Source organism: Trichomonas vaginalis, chromosome VI (assembly GCF_026262505.1).
Source record: "Trichomonas vaginalis G3 chromosome VI, whole genome shotgun sequence".
In the NCBI taxonomy this organism is placed as follows: domain Eukaryota; phylum Parabasalia; order Trichomonadida; family Trichomonadidae; genus Trichomonas; species Trichomonas vaginalis.
Genome location: NC_067208.1, coordinates 5,036,051 through 5,054,866, shown reverse-complemented (window position 1 = coordinate 5,054,866; position 18,816 = coordinate 5,036,051). Strand labels below are relative to the sequence as shown.

At 27.3% G+C, this 18,816-nt stretch overlaps 4 protein-coding genes and 1 pseudogene across 5 annotated transcripts, besides 3 other annotated features; 1 reads left to right on the top strand and 4 right to left on the bottom strand.

Moving 5' to 3' along the window:
- Nucleotides 1-2,130: part of a mobile genetic element that runs on past the window's edge.
- TVAGG3_0808050 (uncharacterized protein) lies at nt 255-575 on the bottom strand (the record flags this gene model as incomplete). The annotated part of the gene is made up of 1 exon (XM_001300354.1): nt 255-575. The coding sequence occupies one exon, from the start codon at nt 573-575 to the stop codon at nt 255-257; it is 321 nt and encodes a 106-aa protein (XP_001300355.1).
- TVAGG3_0808030 (integrase core domain containing protein family) lies at nt 595-2,130 on the bottom strand (the record flags this gene model as incomplete). Its single annotated transcript, XM_051247603.1, has 1 exon — nt 595-2,130. One exon carries the CDS (start codon nt 2,128-2,130, stop codon nt 595-597), a length of 1,536 nt encoding a protein of 511 aa, XP_051083078.1.
- A 4,532-nt stretch (nt 2,131-6,662) lies between these two features.
- TVAGG3_0808010 lies at nt 6,663-7,678 on the bottom strand (annotated as a pseudogene). Its single transcript has one exon. A coding segment is annotated over exon 1 (1,016 nt).
- Nucleotides 7,679-8,682: 1,004 nt separating this feature from the next.
- Nucleotides 8,683-9,203: a mobile genetic element.
- A 1,176-nt stretch (nt 9,204-10,379) lies between these two features.
- TVAGG3_0807990 (uncharacterized protein) lies at nt 10,380-11,117 on the top strand (the record flags this gene model as incomplete). The annotated part of the gene is made up of 1 exon (XM_001300353.1): nt 10,380-11,117. The coding sequence occupies one exon, from the start codon at nt 10,380-10,382 to the stop codon at nt 11,115-11,117; it is 738 nt and encodes a 245-aa protein (XP_001300354.1).
- Nucleotides 11,118-11,537: 420 nt separating this feature from the next.
- On the bottom strand, nt 11,538-12,629 carry TVAGG3_0807980 (uncharacterized protein; the record flags this gene model as incomplete). The annotated part of the gene is made up of 1 exon (XM_001300352.1): nt 11,538-12,629. The coding sequence occupies one exon, from the start codon at nt 12,627-12,629 to the stop codon at nt 11,538-11,540; it is 1,092 nt and encodes a 363-aa protein (XP_001300353.1).
- A 333-nt stretch (nt 12,630-12,962) lies between these two features.
- Nucleotides 12,963-15,900: a mobile genetic element.
- Nucleotides 15,901-18,816: the final 2,916 nt, after the last annotated feature.

Genomic DNA, 18,816 nt, shown 5'->3' with positions numbered 1-18,816 from the left:
TTATTGAATAACCTAAAAACCATTAACGATAAAATAACTGATAACAAAATTTTATTTTTATATAAATGGATACCCCACAAGCTCAAAATTTACCACGAATCATAACAAGGGAGGAAATGATAAAAATGATGCAAGAACGAATTAAAAACAACAAACCACGAAAACCGAGAAGATGCGGTTATGCAGTAATGATGGAAAGAAGAACCCAGAAGGGTTCGGCGTCTCGAATAGATGTTGTCGAAGAGGAATAAAAATTAAATTTGGATTGAGTTTAAAAATTCATCTTTATTAAATTCATCTCTTCCAATCAATTTATTTATTCTATTAAATTCTTTTATTTTTGCTTCACTCAGTTTAAGGATTGAACGGTAAGTTTCTAATTTTTCGATTATTTCTTTCCTCTCTTTATCGTTTTCAATTACTTTAGTTTTATGGGCATCAGCCCCACCGCATTGCGGCTTCTTTTTGTAATAGCATATTTTTGATTTAATTCTGTTTAGTTTCTTTTTATATTCATCGTCTGGACTCTGAATCTTAATTGAATCAGGACTCTTGGATGCTTCGTTGTCACCCATTTCTTACGAAATAAAAAAATTAAATATTATTTAAATATAATGGAGTAATAAAATAAATCGGAATTTCTATTAATTTATTGTCAACTTCAACTAATGCATTGCCGTTAATATATCTAACAAATTCAGCTATTGTGTCAAATCTTCGTCTTCTTTTTGTTATTGATTTATCAGTTTTTCCATAATCGAGATGAATCAAAACTTTATCCCCTTGTTTAAAATTCATGAGCCCCGAATTAATTTGTTCACGTTTAACATCATTTAACCTTTCCATTTGCTTTCTAATATATTCCCATTCTTTTGAAATATCATTTTTCATTTCCACTGGTTTCATGTTTATAGTTCTATGCCATGTATTATTGTAATAATATACTAACTGCTGTATGATGGAGTCATGATTTCCATCCCAGTATATCTGACCGTTAACCCCTAACACATCTCTAAGAGTTCTCATTACCGCATCAACTATTTTATTATGAAACGTATATGGAGAAGATGAGAAGTAAAAATTAATTTGTGGGAAATAATGAGTCATAGCTGCCTGAAATCCTTTATCGCCATCACCCCTGATATTATCTACTCTTTCATGGTCTAGTAAGTATTGAATAGCTCTTCTTGTTTCCTGTTCTGTTTTCCCTTTCACCGGAATGCAATATAAATATCTAGTGTTAATGTTAATGGCAAATAAATAAGTAACGTTTCCTTTTGAATATTCTAAATGATCTATTTCGTATGAATATGGATATGGGGCAAATGAAGGGCGACTAAATTTTTCCTTTAACGGTTGAATTTTTGGGTCAATTGGTTTATTTAATATCTTGAAACCCTTTTTAAAATCTTTTTGCTTCTTTAATGTTTGAAATGGATATAATAAAGTGAATGATGAAGGATTAACTGAAGGAGGAGGGGGTACTACCGTTGGAGGTTTTTGTGTTGCGGGTGGTTTAATTTTATCTGCTTTGATTTTGGATTTCATTCCTCCCGTCATTAATTCTGGATGTATTCTATTCATTTGTTTTAAATATGCTGTATATAAAGGTTTGATATACTTTCCCGCTTCGAGTTTATGTTGAAGGATGAATTCCAAAAGTTGATCTTCATTTAAAAGTCGGGCTGAATATGGTTTAACTAATGAATCATAAATTAAAGCTTGTGCATCATTTATGGTCTGAAGGACCTGGGCGTTTTGCACCCTTAGCTGTTGAACATTTGCTACTTTCTCTTTCGGCTTTTGCGGCTCAGGATTATATAATTTATATAATTCATCAATATCTTCTTCTGTTAATACTTTATTTTTGAAATCTTTCAACTGTTTAAGTTGTGATTTAGTTTTTCCCTTTGTATATTCATTATTTTTAATTTTGTCTTTAATTTTAGAAATTATTTTATCATGATATTTCAAAATTTCATTTTTATAATACGGATAATAATAATCCATATCACCACCCGTTATATTGTTATTATGTTTTTGGAGATATGATTTTAATTCATAATAACTAAGAAAATTTTGATTAAATACTAAATCATCAATTAAAATTTTTAAATCTGTGTTATTCATTTATATAAAAATAAAATCAATGTTTTAAGGGTGCCCACCTCTTTGTCTCTTCTGTGGCATTTCATTAAAAATAAAAAATAAATTGTATTAAATAAATGGCATACAACATCCATTTTCACAACATACAGCCTTAGTGTGTGCTCCTGTTAATGCAGTCTTACCAATTGTTAAGCGAGTCATTGACCTGTTTTTAAGTTGTAAATTAATATTCTGACCATCAAATATCACTTTATCATTTATTATATCCAAATAATTTTTAGGTGTTAAGGATACCCTTACATTGCGTAGTTAGAAAGAGAATATGATATTGTCATGATTGCTAAAGTTTTAGGCTCCAGAAATGAATATACATCAAACTGAAACAATTGATAAATTGAATGAACTTTTGAGAGGTTCTCAAATAAAAAAAATTATCTAATTTTTTACAATATTACTATTATTTTATCCACATATGTATATATAGTAATTTGAGAAAACTTTGAGGAAAAAATAAGTTTAATAAAAATCTGAATTTTACTTGTTGTGGGATTGTTATTAATTGACACTCCAGACGTATTACTAATAGTTATGCGTATGCAATTAAAGTATTTCTGATGGACAAAATGTGAGATTTATATCAGATAATTCATTTCTACTATTAAGTTATTCATTTATGAGTTTGCACTTATTCGCACTAAATAAATAACTATTAAAAATTGTTTTAATTAATTGACACCATATAATAGAGTGAATTTTGTTTGATCAAACAACAATAGATGATAGATATAAAGCCAAGAAACTTGCTATTAATATGCTCTACTTGCTATTTCAATGTAAGTATGATATTTTCTAAATGTTTCGTTCAGATAACTTAGATATATTAGTCAAAATTTGAAATTTTAATAGCACATATATTAAAAATAATTATTATTCATAAAAGATTAATGAAATAGTAAAAAAATCAATCAAATTATAAAAATACAACATTTAGAAGAATTCTTATTATCCTTCAAAAAGTCAGTATTTCTGCTGTAATTTTCTACAACATTGTAGTTATTGCACTTTGTCTATGGATTTGTATATATGTTATATATAAATTATATATCTAAACTGCCCATAAGTGCAATTTTTATATAAATTGTTTATTTCTTTAACAATTTCATATGAAATATGCTTTTTTAAGCGTATCAAAGCTGTGTTCTTAATGTGCATGGATATATCAAGAAAAATGTCGAAAAAAAATGTGAATTCACAAATTCACTGAATTTTCACCGTTTTTTGAATTTTGCTACAGCACTAATATTAAATAATACTAAAATCTTCTGTCTTTGTAAAAGAATAAATTCTGACAAAAAGTGCTCGTTTAAATTTAATGATCATCTGTATGACTAAGTGGTAAAAAGTGTTTATGACCAAAAAAGGGTTACATGCTTAGTCTATTTTCTGACAGGATACTCTAGATTTACATGATCTCTATTTCATATCTCCGTTTTTAGATTCTTCGACAGATTTTATGATAGAAAACCAAGATTAACAAATTTCCGGCATGTTAATGAAGAAATCTGCAGCTACCCTCAATATTATTTCAATAATCAGTATCGTTTCTCTTACAATTTATTTTTTTCTCAATAATTTAACAAGAAATAACAATACACACTTGGTTTTACGTATAAAAGCTAAGTGTCGAACTTAATCAACTTTACTTACTTAGCAAATGAATATTTTTGTGGTTGCGAGTTCTGAATGCTGAAGTTTTAGATTTCTCTATAAATGATATCATTGCACTTACAATGTTGTTCCAGCCTATCGCATAAATCATAGAAAATCCAAAAAAAAAATAATATAAAGAAAATTCATGTCATGAAGTTCAAAAAATACCGTGTAACATTAAAATTTGTTATGCATAATACATTTTAGCTATTATTGATTTTTTTTAATTTTCGAGAAATTGAATGGTGAGTCCGATAGAGAAATTTTTAAAAATCCTAGTGCCTCATAGAAGTAATTTCCCTCGTCTCCCATACTTCCAAATGTATGCATATGACATAAACTTTTATGCATTACACAAGTGGCCAATAATATCTATAGAGTAAAAAATTAGAAATTTAATTTTTTTATATGATAGTTATATTTCAGATTTGCGAGCGTAACTTTTTTCTCCATGGCATACTTGTTTTAAGAGCAAATGATCAAAATCGTCCTTCAATTATTGAAGGAGCTGATATCTTTTGAAAATTGAATTGAAAGGGTATTCAATTTTCAAATTTCCTCTCAATTTTGGAAACATATCAACTCTATGAATTAACAATTATGTGCCTTCACAGTTTATCAGTCATATAAGGTGCTTATAAAGAAAAAAGTTACGCTCGCAAAATATGTTTTTATATAGATTTCACATAAAATAATTATGTAATTTCTAAAAAGAATATTTTTGTTCTTGAATATTAAAGTGTATTGTAGTTTAAAAAGTTTTAAATATGTTGCTAAAATTTCAGGTTTATAGCTCATGTCTAGCATGACTTCTTCGTATGCGCAAAAAATCTGACACGTAAGGGTATCCTTAATTGTTTATTTTGTCGTAAACTAACACCTTTCATTTTTTGTGCAATCTTTTTAAAATCACTTCCATCAATTGAACCGTTGAATGATGTATAACACTTAGGGCATAAAGCAACCATGTTATCACCTTGTTTCTCAATTGCTAAACCCAATAACTTCTTCTCATGTGCTTTTTCTTCAGCTTTATTCTTTAATTTAGGTTTAAATTTCTCATCAAAACAGAAGAAATCAAAAGGTGCGAATTTGAAAATGTTTTTATCATAAAATTGTTTATCGGTTACAATTGCTTGAAATGCTTGAGTGTTAGGAAGATTTGGGTCGCCAGCGATTGCCCAATAAGATGAATCAGTATCACCTTCAATGAAATGAAAACGATTAACATTCATGCATTTATACATAAAATCATAAATGAAAACCAAATACCAGTATTTAGCATTATCTAAAGTGAAGAATGCCTCTTGTAAACATGTATCACATCTATAAAATCTATCTTTAAGCATCACTTGATATGTATCTTCACCTATTTCTCTTATGTTTTTAAACTTATTTGACATACATGCAACGCATGCCTTCTGTGCATTTATGATTTTAGTCTTTGCGTAATTTTGTGTATTTATTGCATCGTAACCATATGATCCATTAAGCGAAATCTTGCAAAATAAACTTTTTCCTTTATTTCCTTCTAATTCAGCCTTTTGTCTTTCGTTCATAAATTCGTTCGCAAATTCATTAAAACAAGTGTTTTTCGTAAATGTTAAAATTGATTGAATATCATCGATGATAAAATGAAATCTGTCTATTAGATACCAAAGATAATAAGAAGAAAATGGTTGATATTGGTTGTGTGTTGATGCTAACTGAGTTAATTTCCTCTGTTTCTGGTCAACTGGTAAATTGTTTGATTTCATGTAATTATACATAAAACCGCCAATTGTTTTTTCATCTGTGATAATATCTAAGTTTCTTATTATCGGTAAAAAGTTTATGTAATCATTAATGTATTTTTCATCAATGTGACCCTTTACTTCAGCCACGAATAAAGTATTTTTCTTCTTAATTATTCCCAGTGCTTTTGCTTTCTTTGTTGCTGTATCACAAATGATAACACCATTTAATCTTCCCGGCATATACATTTTATGGTCAGTATATTGAATGAAATCATGGGGATTAGATGAAAATGATGAAGGATATAATGAATTAAAATCAACACCAACGAAATGAGTCATGATGTTGGAAGTGTCCTCATTTGATACAGTTTTAGTTTCTGGACTATATGAAAGTTTATTAATGTGTGTGATTCCTTTAAGATTAACACGATGTTGAACATTTGATAGATCACCAGTAATTCCATTACGGAGAATGTGATAAGCTTCAACTGAATCTAAAGTCATTGGTAAATTATTTTTTAATGCGTGATTTCTTAAATTGATTCTTAAACGTTGCATGTCTTCATCTTTATTTGATTTTACGACATTGCAATAACAACACATTAACTGACAATTTTCTTTGGTATGTGGTTTTTCATTATCGATTCTATCCAATGTTGGTTTATTTGCATATGTAAACGCTTTACCACACATTTTGCATTTAGATGAAAGGATTAAATCGTGATAGTATTGAAAATCATCCATTGAAACATTATTTTTAGTATCCCTTTCTGCTTTTTCATCTTGTTTCTTATATGATTCAATTTTATATTTCCAATACTTTTTCGTTAATTCAAAACTTGATTCTATCTCTTCCTCAGGATATTTTTCATTAGGATTAAAGTCTTTATATGCTAAAGCGTAACGAATCATTGAAGCATTCGATGATAAAGAAAGATTATGAAGCATGTCAATTTTATAAACAAATGTTTCTTCAATAATTTTATCAATTGGGTCAATCATAATTTCAACATCTTTATTGCAATAATGAATAAAATATTCTAATCTATTCTTAAAATTTTTAGCATCATTGAGATATATTTGATAATCACTATCTGATATAGTTTCTTGAGTTAATGCTGAATAAAATGAATCTTTCGTGAATGGTTCCTCTTTATATAATTCTTCTTCGTAATTTTCCCACGTGATGAATTGATAAGGGAAAAAGGATTTAACGCGTGATTTATTGTTTCCGAAATCTTGAGTGAATTGGTCTAATGTCCCACCCGCTATATAATTTCTGATGTCAATAAATCTCAATTCATATGGAACGTTTGTTTTCTGTACAATGATTTGCTTAAATTGAGAAGAAGAACTCAGCATTGATTTTATTTTCCATTTTGCAGTATTTAAATCACGAAGAATTAAATTTAAATCAAACTTTCCGAATTAAAACCTATGATATTCACTTTATTGAATTCCTCATCTAGAAGTTCTTTAAATGCTTCCTTCTGTTTTCATTTAATGTATGGACAAAGTCCCCGCCGTTTGCGGCTTCATTAATTCTTCATATTGTTCAATATTTGATTCAACAACTAATGAACAGGTTGAAAATAAAAACTCAATCCAATCAGAAATAAAGAATCACTCGAAGTTAAGCAAAAATTCCTCGTGTATGTTTTATCATTTAATTTAACCGTTGATGATACCATGAATGGTTTTAAGTAAGCGTTCAAAGTTGCACACTCAGAAAGTTGTAATTCTTCTTTAGTCTCTAATGTTTCAAAGTCAAAAGTAATATAATATCTTGTCGGTTGATAATATTCCTGCAAATTGTGAGCTAATAACCACTGATATATCTTCTGTTTCGTAATATGTGGTGCATATGGTTGCTGTGTCTTTTGCAACTGAACGTCTTGAATTAATCTTCCATTATTTTCTTTACATTTCTCACAATGCTTTAAAAATCTTCTTTGGTTTTTCCTTTCTGGATCATCACGGATAGAATAAACTTCTTCTTTACAATATGGACAAACTTTATAGCCGGTGAGTGCTTCAACGTCTGTTATTCTGTCAGCGTGAAGTTTTCCACATGGACTCTGTGTTAATAAAATATTTACTGTTTCAAATTCTGGATCTATCATTATTGATTCCACTAATGGAAAGTCTACCTTATTTATGTCCACGTCTTCTGGTTGAGGATCACAATAATAGAAATCAATATTAACATTTAACATTCTCGCTAATCTCTCACTTTCTGATGAAATGTCAAACCCTTCATATGCATCTATTGCTTCATTTAAATAGCTTCTACGAGTTTTAGGATTAACACCATCAGGAATGTTATAGAAGCGTTTAAATAACCTTCTACCTTCTGCTCTAATTTGATTATCATTCATTTTAGCTGTTCCGTTTTGTTCATTTATGTAAGAATAAAAATTAAAAAATAAATAAAAATAAAGTTTATTTTTTAAAGCCCATAAAATGAATTAAGGACACATAAATTTTTATCATCTGCAACGTGACGAATACATTTTAATTTACTCAAGAATGCGTACCCTGATACATTAAATCTAATTCCTGTCTTATTTAATTTCACAACTTTGAAAAGGAATGTATGAATAGCTATAAAATGATGAGAAGATGTTTTATGGGTTGCTTCCATTTTTTCTGAAATAAATGAATAAATATAATGTTTATAAGTTTTCATATCTTTTATGTTCTTAATAACGAATGGTATAGACCTTTCAACTTCGTCTTCCTTCGGTGCTGTTCTTTCATATGAAACATTATTGGTATCTTCAACAATGAAACCGCAATCACATAAAATTTTATATGTTCAATGGTTTCTTTTGATATTTTATCTAATAAATCAAAAACTTTATCAACACCCGTGCATTTATTTAAATAATAATTTGTGTAAATATCATGATCTTCTTTCTTAATCGTATTAGTTGCATATGTCACGTTTTAAGAGCTTTTTTGAATTTCTCAGAATCGAGAGGGGGTGAAAATAAGATACAAGGGTATTTTTCATTATCAATAAATTGTAACTTATGTTTACGTATAAATTTAGTACCTTCTTCTGAAAGTGTTTCGTCTATTTCACCATCTAATAAATTTTGTGTTGATTCTGAGACATAATTTTTATATCTTTCTTCATGAGATTTCTGAACTGCTGATTCTGAAGCTGGGATATTCATTAAACCCTCTACTTCATTTTCATTATATTTTTCAACTTCTCTTAATTCCTTAATTTTTTCATCTATTTCATCTCTTATTTTTTCCAGTCTTTCAATTTCATCATATTCATCATCTTTAATTCGTTCTTCATAATATTCAGGGAAAACATCAGGTTCTTTAGGTTTTTCTTCTTCAGATGTGGATATAAGAAATTTATAACATCATCTTTATTCATTTTCCATCATAATCTAAATCTTTTAAATAACTCCGCGAATTTTTTACAATTTCTTAAATAATATTTATCAACTTCATAACCCACCTCCTCTAATATATCCTTTATTTCCTCGTTTGTGAATCCCAATTTTTTAACGTTGTTAGTTTTGACGCTCATTTCATACAAAATAAAAAATAAAATAATAAACATAACTAAGTTTTTAATTTTTCGTAAGAAGTTTATTTTATTTTTATATATAAATCATTCTTAAGGTCAAACAGACTTCTTATTTTTATATGAATTCCATCCTCTTTAATGTCATCAATGATTTCCATTTCATTATTTTCAATTTCTTCTTCTCGTTTATGAGGCCTTTGATTATGACTCCATTGATTCCATGAAATTAAATATTCTTTATCATTATATTTATACCTCATTAGCTTATTTTGGCTTTCATATTCATTTAATAATTCACAATCTTCATTTTTAAATTGAAGTTAAACCCATTCAGGATTTAAACAATGTTTAATTAATCACGGAATATCTGACATCATCTATATATATAGCTTCTTTTATAAAAGATAAAATAAATTATTTTAAAATTAATGTTAATTTTTTTAATGGTTTATGGGCTGAGTGTAAATGTCTTACAATTTTGAAAATTTTTTAAATCTTGATTTATTCAAAAACGTAAGAATAAAAACCGTAAGAATCATACATTTTTTACTTCATATGTTAAAAAAAAATGATACAAAATCGCTCGATATTGTATGAATTCTTACGTTTACAAAAAAGGTCACTAAACCCGTCCACATATACTACTCTGCAGCATGGCCTATTTAGATAGTTTATCTTTGCATTTTACTTACTCTATCGGAATTTTTTGTCTTCCATGCTAATATAGCTAATAACTTAATAAACAACAAAATATTTATTAATCATCTGATAAATTTGAGATTTACAAAGATTGGAAATGATTTTACAACAGATATCAAATAATTTATCTATACATTTATTGGATCAAAAAATATATTCAAAATGTTCAATTAACGTTTGAAAGGTCTTCCTATTCTCTTCATACATTTCATTTGTTTACAAATAGATTATCCTCATTCTAAGGTTATCTTATTGAAATATCAATAAAATTATGAAAAATTATTTCAAAAAGATTAGAATGATTTTGATTTATGACATTATATGAGAAAATGAAATAGATTTCCATTTGGAAAATATTTTTGAATATGACAGTTAAAAGTGAATAAAATTAATTGGAAAAAAAATTGTGAAATCTTGATAGAGATTGATGAGTTTACTAAACATAAGTGGTTGATGAAAACTTATTTTTATTATCTTCTCAAATGGAATTTCTGAATTGGAATTTAATATTGTGAAGAAAATTTTAATTGTGAGAGAGATTTTAAATAGTGAAGAAAGTGACATAAAGTTTCATGAACTCCATTATAGAGTCACATGCTCATGTTGGCTCAACACCTATCCAAGACCAAATCGTTACACCTGATTATAATATTGATGCCTTATTCCTACCCGATTGCCGTTATCTTACAAATACTCAACTTAGAGACGAATTTGTAAAGCAATTGACTTCTATCAAAGAACTTAAATTCAAGCTTCTGAAGGCTTTGTTCAAAGTTGATATAAAAAGAGACTGTCTAATTTTTGGTGTGAATTATTACTTTCCCCAATCATCAACAATAGTTGTTTTTGCACCAATTGTAATACTTGATAGCTCAAAATTCATTGGTTATTACAAATGCTATCTTGATTTTCCAAAATTCAAGTCATTAAAGCATTTACTGACCCGCCTGACTGATTATAGCTTTAAGGATGATCTAACATTCAAGATTATTGGGGTCGAATATTTAAAGACCTCTATCAATTTTGCTTTTGATCAAATAGAGGAAATTAAAGGCTTTCCTCAAGGCGATTTATCTTATTTCTATGTGTATACAGAAGAATCCATCAAAAATGATCATCCGTTCTATTTAGGAGTAAGTAAGCAAACAGATGTTCAAGAAATTAAAACTTATGAAATACACCGCTCATTCTTTTTCAATTCTAGAGAATTCCGAAAAGTTCATCTACCTCCAAAGAGGAATTCAAATAAGATTTGCAATTCAAATAAAAGCCACACTGGCTACTCAGAACTCAAAGAGCATGCAGATTGAAACTCACTACTATATATTTAATTTTTTATGAATTGATGTAAACAAAATTTCTTCTCTCTAATTCTTTATTTTCCTTGATGTTAATAAATTAATATCTAAGTTATCCTCAAAAGTATGTTTACGGTAAAACTGATGATACTTTTTAAATGATTTGTTCTGATAATGAAACAAATTTTTTTTGTGAAATAATCTGTAATATCCCGGAGCAAAAAAGTTAGCTTAAATTAGCTTAAAAAGTGTATTCAGCTGTAAATCAATCGATACAGAGGCCATAATAAGTTTTACAGATTATACTCTATACTTATTCAGCTTCAGAAAGAATTCCATCTTCAAAAATAGTGGCAAATATGAAATAAATAATATATAAATTTACAATTACAAATCCCAATAAAACATAAATATTTTTATGAATATATTTCTTTAATGCCGATGCAGAGAATATTTCAGTCTATATGCATTGTCAATGCAGACTGGACATCTTTCAATACTTGCATGAACTTCATTTGAACTGAGTTCATGAGAGTCTACACCGTATAATATAAGTGTTTGTGAATTTTTATATTTATGATAATCAATTTTGATTTGATAGTTTTCTTTTCCTGATGTAATATTTAATGTTTCATTGTATCTTAGTCTTTCTTGCTGTGGCAAATAGTAAAAATAGTAATAAAAAGTTATATTATTTCTGATATCGTTATCTTCGACTTCTATGTCAAAGTAAACGTAGTCTGATACTAAAGGCTTACTTCTGAGTCTTAACTTTGGACTGTTATAGTATAAATTGAATTGTGCAGATTCGCTAGATGTGTATTCATCATCCTGATAATACAATGTTATGGAATGATTTCCATATTTGATATTTTCTGGAATTTCAACATCAATTGAATAATTATTAATTGTTTCGTCGTCATTCTTATTAACTTTAAATGCTATAGTATGAAGCTCTGTACCATCAATTGAATAATAAATTGCATTGTCATGTTCATAACCATCCCAATATATTAGTTGAAAAGTAACATTTAAATACCTATCATTAGGATAAAAGTAATCGTTTTTGGCTAATTTAACTTCAGTTATAATTGGATAAGACCCACTGTTGCTAGAGCCATCTGAATCACTAGAACCTTGTAATGGTTGCATTTTATGTTTCAAATTATTGAATTTTTTCTTTTCAATAGAAATAGCTGTGATATATGAGAATGAACAAATTTCTGGAATTGAATATGAACCAATATCATTAAATAAGTATAGTCTGCAAGAAATGCATCCTCCTGTTATATTAACGAGATTTTCTGAAATATTATTTTCAAAAGAACAAATATTTGAAGAAAGTAAAGAATACCCTGCATTTCTTGCAATAATGCATTTAGCAACATATAAATCAGCTTTGTTTTTATTAGCAAATTCAATAATATTCGAATTAATTAATTTGTTTTTGCAAAAATTTGAAACAATACTGCACTTATAAATGTGATGATGATTATCATTGTTGGATTGATCAATATGGTACATACAAAACTGATTTGTCGAATTATTGTTAATAAATGCAGAATATGTTACATTACTTATTGATTGTTGTAAAACTAACTTGTAAATGCAATTGTTATCGGATTTTGAGTTTGATATATTTAAATTTTTAATTTTATTTCTACCACTGTGAGATAATTGACCAAATAAAGCATTATTGTTAGAAATAGATGATTCTAATATGTAATTTATCGAATTTGTATAAATAATAGAATGTGAAACTTGATTATACGAGATTTTGTTATTTTTATCAGGAATATTATTGGTATTATTATAACTACATATAAAGCATTGAACACAGTTCCCTGCTTTTTGAAAGGCAAACCCAAATTTTAGCTAAAAGTGACAGGGGAAAAAACGTTTAGTATTAAAAAAAAGACCGATGAGAGCTTCGTTCGAAATATAGAGGGAACTGAGAATGCGCAACCATTCTCAGGGAATATTGGATGCTATTCCCGTTCCCTCTGTATGGAAAATTGAGGTTTTCAAAGGGAGTTAAAATAATATCAAATTTATACTAATTTACTTCAAAATACAAAAGTATTTGACAGCTAAAATTAGTTACTTTAGCAAGCCTATCAATACCCTTTTACGATTATTGCTACTTTTTCGAAATAAAAGTAAAAACAAATTTATACTAATTTACTTCAAAATACAAAAGTATTTGACAGCTAAAATTAGTTACTTTAGCAAGCCTATCAATACCCTTTTACGATTATTGCTACTTTTTCGAAATAAAAGTAAAAACAAATTTATACTAATTTACTTCAAAATACAAAAGTATTTGACAGCTAAAATTAGTTACTTTAGCAAGCCTATCAATACCCTTTTACGATTATTGCTACTTTTTCGAAATAAAAGTAAAAACAAATTTATACTAATTTACTTCAAAATACAAAAGTATTTGACAGCTAAAATTAGTTACTTTAGCAAGCCTATCAATACCCTTTTACGATTATTGCTACTTTTTCGAAATAAAAGTAAAAACAAATTTATACTAATTTACTTCAAAATACAAAAGTATTTGACAGCTAAAATTAGTTACTTTAGCAAGCCTATCAATACCCTTTTACGATTATTGCTACTTTTTCGAAATAAAAGTAAAAACAAATTTATACTAATTTACTTCAAAATACAAAAGTATTTGACAGCTAAAATTAGTTACTTTAGCAAGCCTATCAATACCCTTTTACGATTATTGCTACTTTTTCGAAATAAAAGTAAAACAAATTTATACTAATTTACTTCAAAATACAAAAGTATTTGACAGCTAAAATTAGTTACTTTAGCAAGCCTATCAATACCCTTTTACGATTATTGCTACTTTTTCGAAATAAAAGTAAAAACAAATTTATACTAATTTACTTCAAAATACAAAAGTATTTGACAGCTAAAATTAGTTACTTTAGCAAGCCTATCAATACCCTTTTACGATTATTGCTACTTTTTCGAAATAAAAGTAAAAACAAATTTATACTAATTTACTTCAAAATACAAAAGTATTTGACAGCTAAAATTAGTTACTTTAGCAAGCCTATCAATACCCTTTTACGATTATTGCTACTTTTTCGAAATAAAAGTAAAAAAAATTTATACTAATTTACTTCAAAATACAAAAGTATTTGACAGCTAAAATTAGTTACTTTAGCAAGCCTATCAATACCCTTTTACGATTATTGCTACTTTTTCGAAATAAAAGTAAAAACAAATTTATACTAATTTACTTCAAAATACAAAAGTATTTGACAGCTAAAATTAGTTACTTTAGCAAGCCTATCAATACCCTTTTACGATTATTGCTACTTTTTCGAAATAAAAGTAAAAACAAATTTATACTAATTTACTTCAAAATACAAAAGTATTTGACAGCTAAAATTAGTTACTTTAGCAAGCCTATCAATACCCTTTTACGATTATTGCTACTTTTTCGAAATAAAAGTAAAAACAAATTTATACTAATTTACTTCAAAATACAAAAGTATTTGACAGCTAAAATTAGTTACTTTAGCAAGCCTATCAATACCCTTTTACGATTATTGCTACTTTTTCGAAATAAAAGTAAAAACAAATTTATACTAATTTACTTCAAAATACAAAAGTATTTGACAGCTAAAATTAGTTACTTTAGCAAGCCTATCAATACCCTTTTACGATTATTGCTACTTTTTCGAAATAAAAGTAAAAACAAATTTATACTAATTTACTTCAAAATACAAAAGTATTTGACAGCTAAAATTAGTTACTTTAGCAAGCCTATCAATACCCTTTTACGATTATTGCTACTTTTTCGAAATAAAAGTAAAAACAAATTTATACTAATTTACTTCAAAATACAAAAGTATTTGACAGCTAAAATTAGTTACTTTAGCAAGCCTATCAATACCCTTTTACGATTATTGCTACTTTTTCGAATAAAAGTAAAAACAAATTTATACTAATTTACTTCAAAATACAAAAGTATTTGACAGCTAAAATTAGTTACTTTAGCAAGCCTATCAATACCCTTTTACGATTATTGCTACTTTTTCGAAATAAAAGTAAAAACAAATTTATACTAATTTACTTCAAAATACAAAAGTATTTGACAGCTAAAATTAGTTACTTTAGCAAGCCTATCAATACCCTTTTACGATTATTGCTACTTTTTCGAAATAAAAGTAAAAACAAATTTATACTAATTTACTTCAAAATACAAAAGTATTTGACAGCTAAAATTAGTTACTTTAGCAAGCCTATCAATACCCTTTTACGATTATTGCTACTTTTTCGAAATAAAAGTAAAAACAAATTTATACTAATTTACTTCAAAATACAAAAGTATTTGACAGCTAAAATTAGTTACTTTAGCAAGCCTATCAATACCCTTTTACGATTATTGCTACTTTTTCGAAATAAAATAAATTTATTATCAAAAACCTTTTTTTTTCTTAGTAAAAATAAACGAAATTTTTTACCTTATGAACTTTTGATGGAAATATGCAAATTTAAAATAATAAAGAAAGCCGCGAGCGAAGCGATCGCTTAGTTCGAAGATTTTGATTCAAATCTTTGCTGATCTGTAATTCGCGGAAGCCGCGAGCGAATCGAGCGGCTTAGGTCTAAGATTTTGATTCAAATCTTTGCTTATATTCCTTAAATTCTTTATGAAACTCGCAACAGTTCCATAAAAAATTTTAAATTCTAAACTGTCGAAATTACCGATCGGTAATCACACCCTTCACGGGTGTGTCACTTTTAGCTAAAATTACCCCTACTCCTTTTTGAAATATTGCGACACTTGAGTTTGAATCAAATTTTGATTGATAAACAAGAATATTAGTGTTGTTGTTAATAGATTTGACAAATATTGATGGTTGATTTAGTTTATAAAATAAAACATGATAAATCAAATAATTTCCTTTTGTAATAGATTGTGATGGATTTGTTAAATTGCTATAGCCTTCAGTAAAATATTGATTCCATATGGTTTCAGTATTTGATTTCATTAAATTATTTGAAAATTGAAAATAATTTTTCAAGTGTTTGTTGTTGTTTTGAAATAATAGCGAACCTGCGTTTGTGAATAAATGATAAATGACTGGTAAGAACAATATTGCTTGGCTCAGTTTCATTAATGGTGTAAATATTTGTCTGGAACTCAATATTGAATTTTGTAATAAAACGGTTTTAAGATTTGTTGGTTGGAATTATTATGGATAGATATTAAGTATTAAATGACATTTTTATAACGTGCTGTTCTATCGTTATTTTTCAATTAATTTGCCAAAATTATTTTTGGCTCACAGATCGATTTTTTGATGTAAGATAGCATAAGATTTTGATTTAATTAAAGTAACATAATTTGTCATCGACTCCATTTAGCATCATGAATATTGTTATTTCAATATTAAAACCAAATTACTAATTCATTAAATTTGATATTGAAAATAGATCTGGACTGAATGAAAGGAAATTCTTATTATTGATTTTAATTTGTTTAAAAATCTGCTTCATTTCCTATTCCAGAGTTTCCCATATGGTTGCTGAATTGATGTATAGTTTCCAAATTTAAAATGAGATGATAAAGCTGAGTAAATCAAATGGGGTTCATTATAAATTCCCCCATTATTATGAATACGGTATCATTATTATAAATTCCATTTAATACGCATAATGGATTAATTCGAATAAAGGGTCAATTCGAATAACCGCCAAAAATGGAATAACGGGTTTTATGGAAATTCCATTTATTTTATCGGAATTTCGAATAACCGCTTTATTCGAATTTCCATTCAAATTAGAATTTCGAATAAACGGGTGTTATTGGAATTTCTATTCCCAGAAATGTAGTATCTAATATATGTAATTGATCTAGCTAATCAAAATTTCATGCCAAATATATTTAATCTTTTGGAAACAAATGATAATCCATATTTGCTATATTTGATGTGTGAGTATTAAGCCAAAATATAACATTTCTGGGAATGGAAATTCCAATAACACCCGTTTATTCGAAATTCTAATTTGAATGGAAATTCGAATAAAGCGGTTATTCGAAATTCCGATAAAATAAATGGAATTTCCATAAAACCCGTTATTCCATTTTTGGCGGTTATTCGAATTGACCCTTTATTCGAATTAATCCATTATGCGTATTAAATGGAATTTATAATAATGATACCGTATTCATAATAATGGGGGAATTTATAATGGACCCCAATTGAAATAAAAGGTATGCTATGAAATTGCATTATAATAAATGACTAATCATAATTCATTGAACATTTTATCTAAATCTTTACTTATCTTATACATATAATTTTAAAAGTGTTTAATTGCATAACTATTTGCATAACTACCGCTAGTAAACTTGGATCTTCTTTGATTCAACTTCGCTGCCTGAACGGTATTCTTCGTATTATTTGATAGCAGTTTCAATGACATTCACTTTGTCAATGATGATGAACTGAAGAAGTGAGAAAACGGACAACAAACAAGAGGTGAAAACAAGTTAACAACATGAACATAATAGCCGAGCAAGTCCTGAAAGCTCGTTTTTATCTTCTAAAAATCCTTCACACTTTGAAATTGGGACTTTAAAAAATTGGTAATACTGTCCAATTTATATCTGAATACTTTCATGAATTACATCATCTAAATTAGCAGATTTTTCATCCGAATTTTTCGCAGTGGAAAGGTAAAACAAAATTGCTAAAGGGGGCAAATTCATTATTTGAAACCATAAAGTAGTGATAATTCTTCTAGAATTAGAATTACCCAAAATCACGTAGTAATTCGAATTTAACCAAGCAACAAGCAAAACAAATATTATTAGAAATAGTAAAAAGAGAAAAATGGCAATATCAAAATAGATTTTGTTCTTTGGTTCAATTATATTTCTTAAATACGAGAATTGAAATGCTACAATCAGCATAATTAAGTTCAGGAGATAAGCAACTAATTCAAATTTAAATAAAAGGTTGTACATGAAAAAATCATTTCCTTCAAAGTTCAGAGAAGGTACAAAATAAAAAGCAATATAAAAAACAAATCCTAAAAATACAAGTATGTATTGTATCACTTTTGATATATAATATATTACTTTTGAATAAATTACATTAAACATCATTAAAATTTTCGTAATATCATTAAAAAACATAATGAGTGCTGAATCTTGCAAAATTCGTACAACGCCTGTCAGGATTATTAATCTAGAACTCTGGTATGTCAATATCGAAAATGAAAACAAAGAAAAACAAATAGAGCAAATCATATTTGAGAAACAAAATAGTATTCTATTGTTTTTAAATTTGTTCCGAATTAGATTTATTTGATTTAATAACAAAATACTGATATATGAATAAGGAATTAGTAAAATTAAACCAAACAACATCAAAAAGATACTAAATGGAGTATCACATGAAGGAAATAATGTAACTTTGCATCTAGATTCAATTTTACTAATATTTATTGCGTTTTGAACCATATACGAAAAACGACCAAATAACTGCTATCGTCGTAATTCATTACATTCATTTATATGTCAAAGTCATTTCGGAAAATCTGATTTCACTTCATGATGTTAACTCTATTTTAATATGATTAATATTATCATAATTTTCCAAATTGCTCTCCAACATTCTATGGAATATGGTTTTATATTATCATATCAAAAAAACTGTAAATGTGAGAA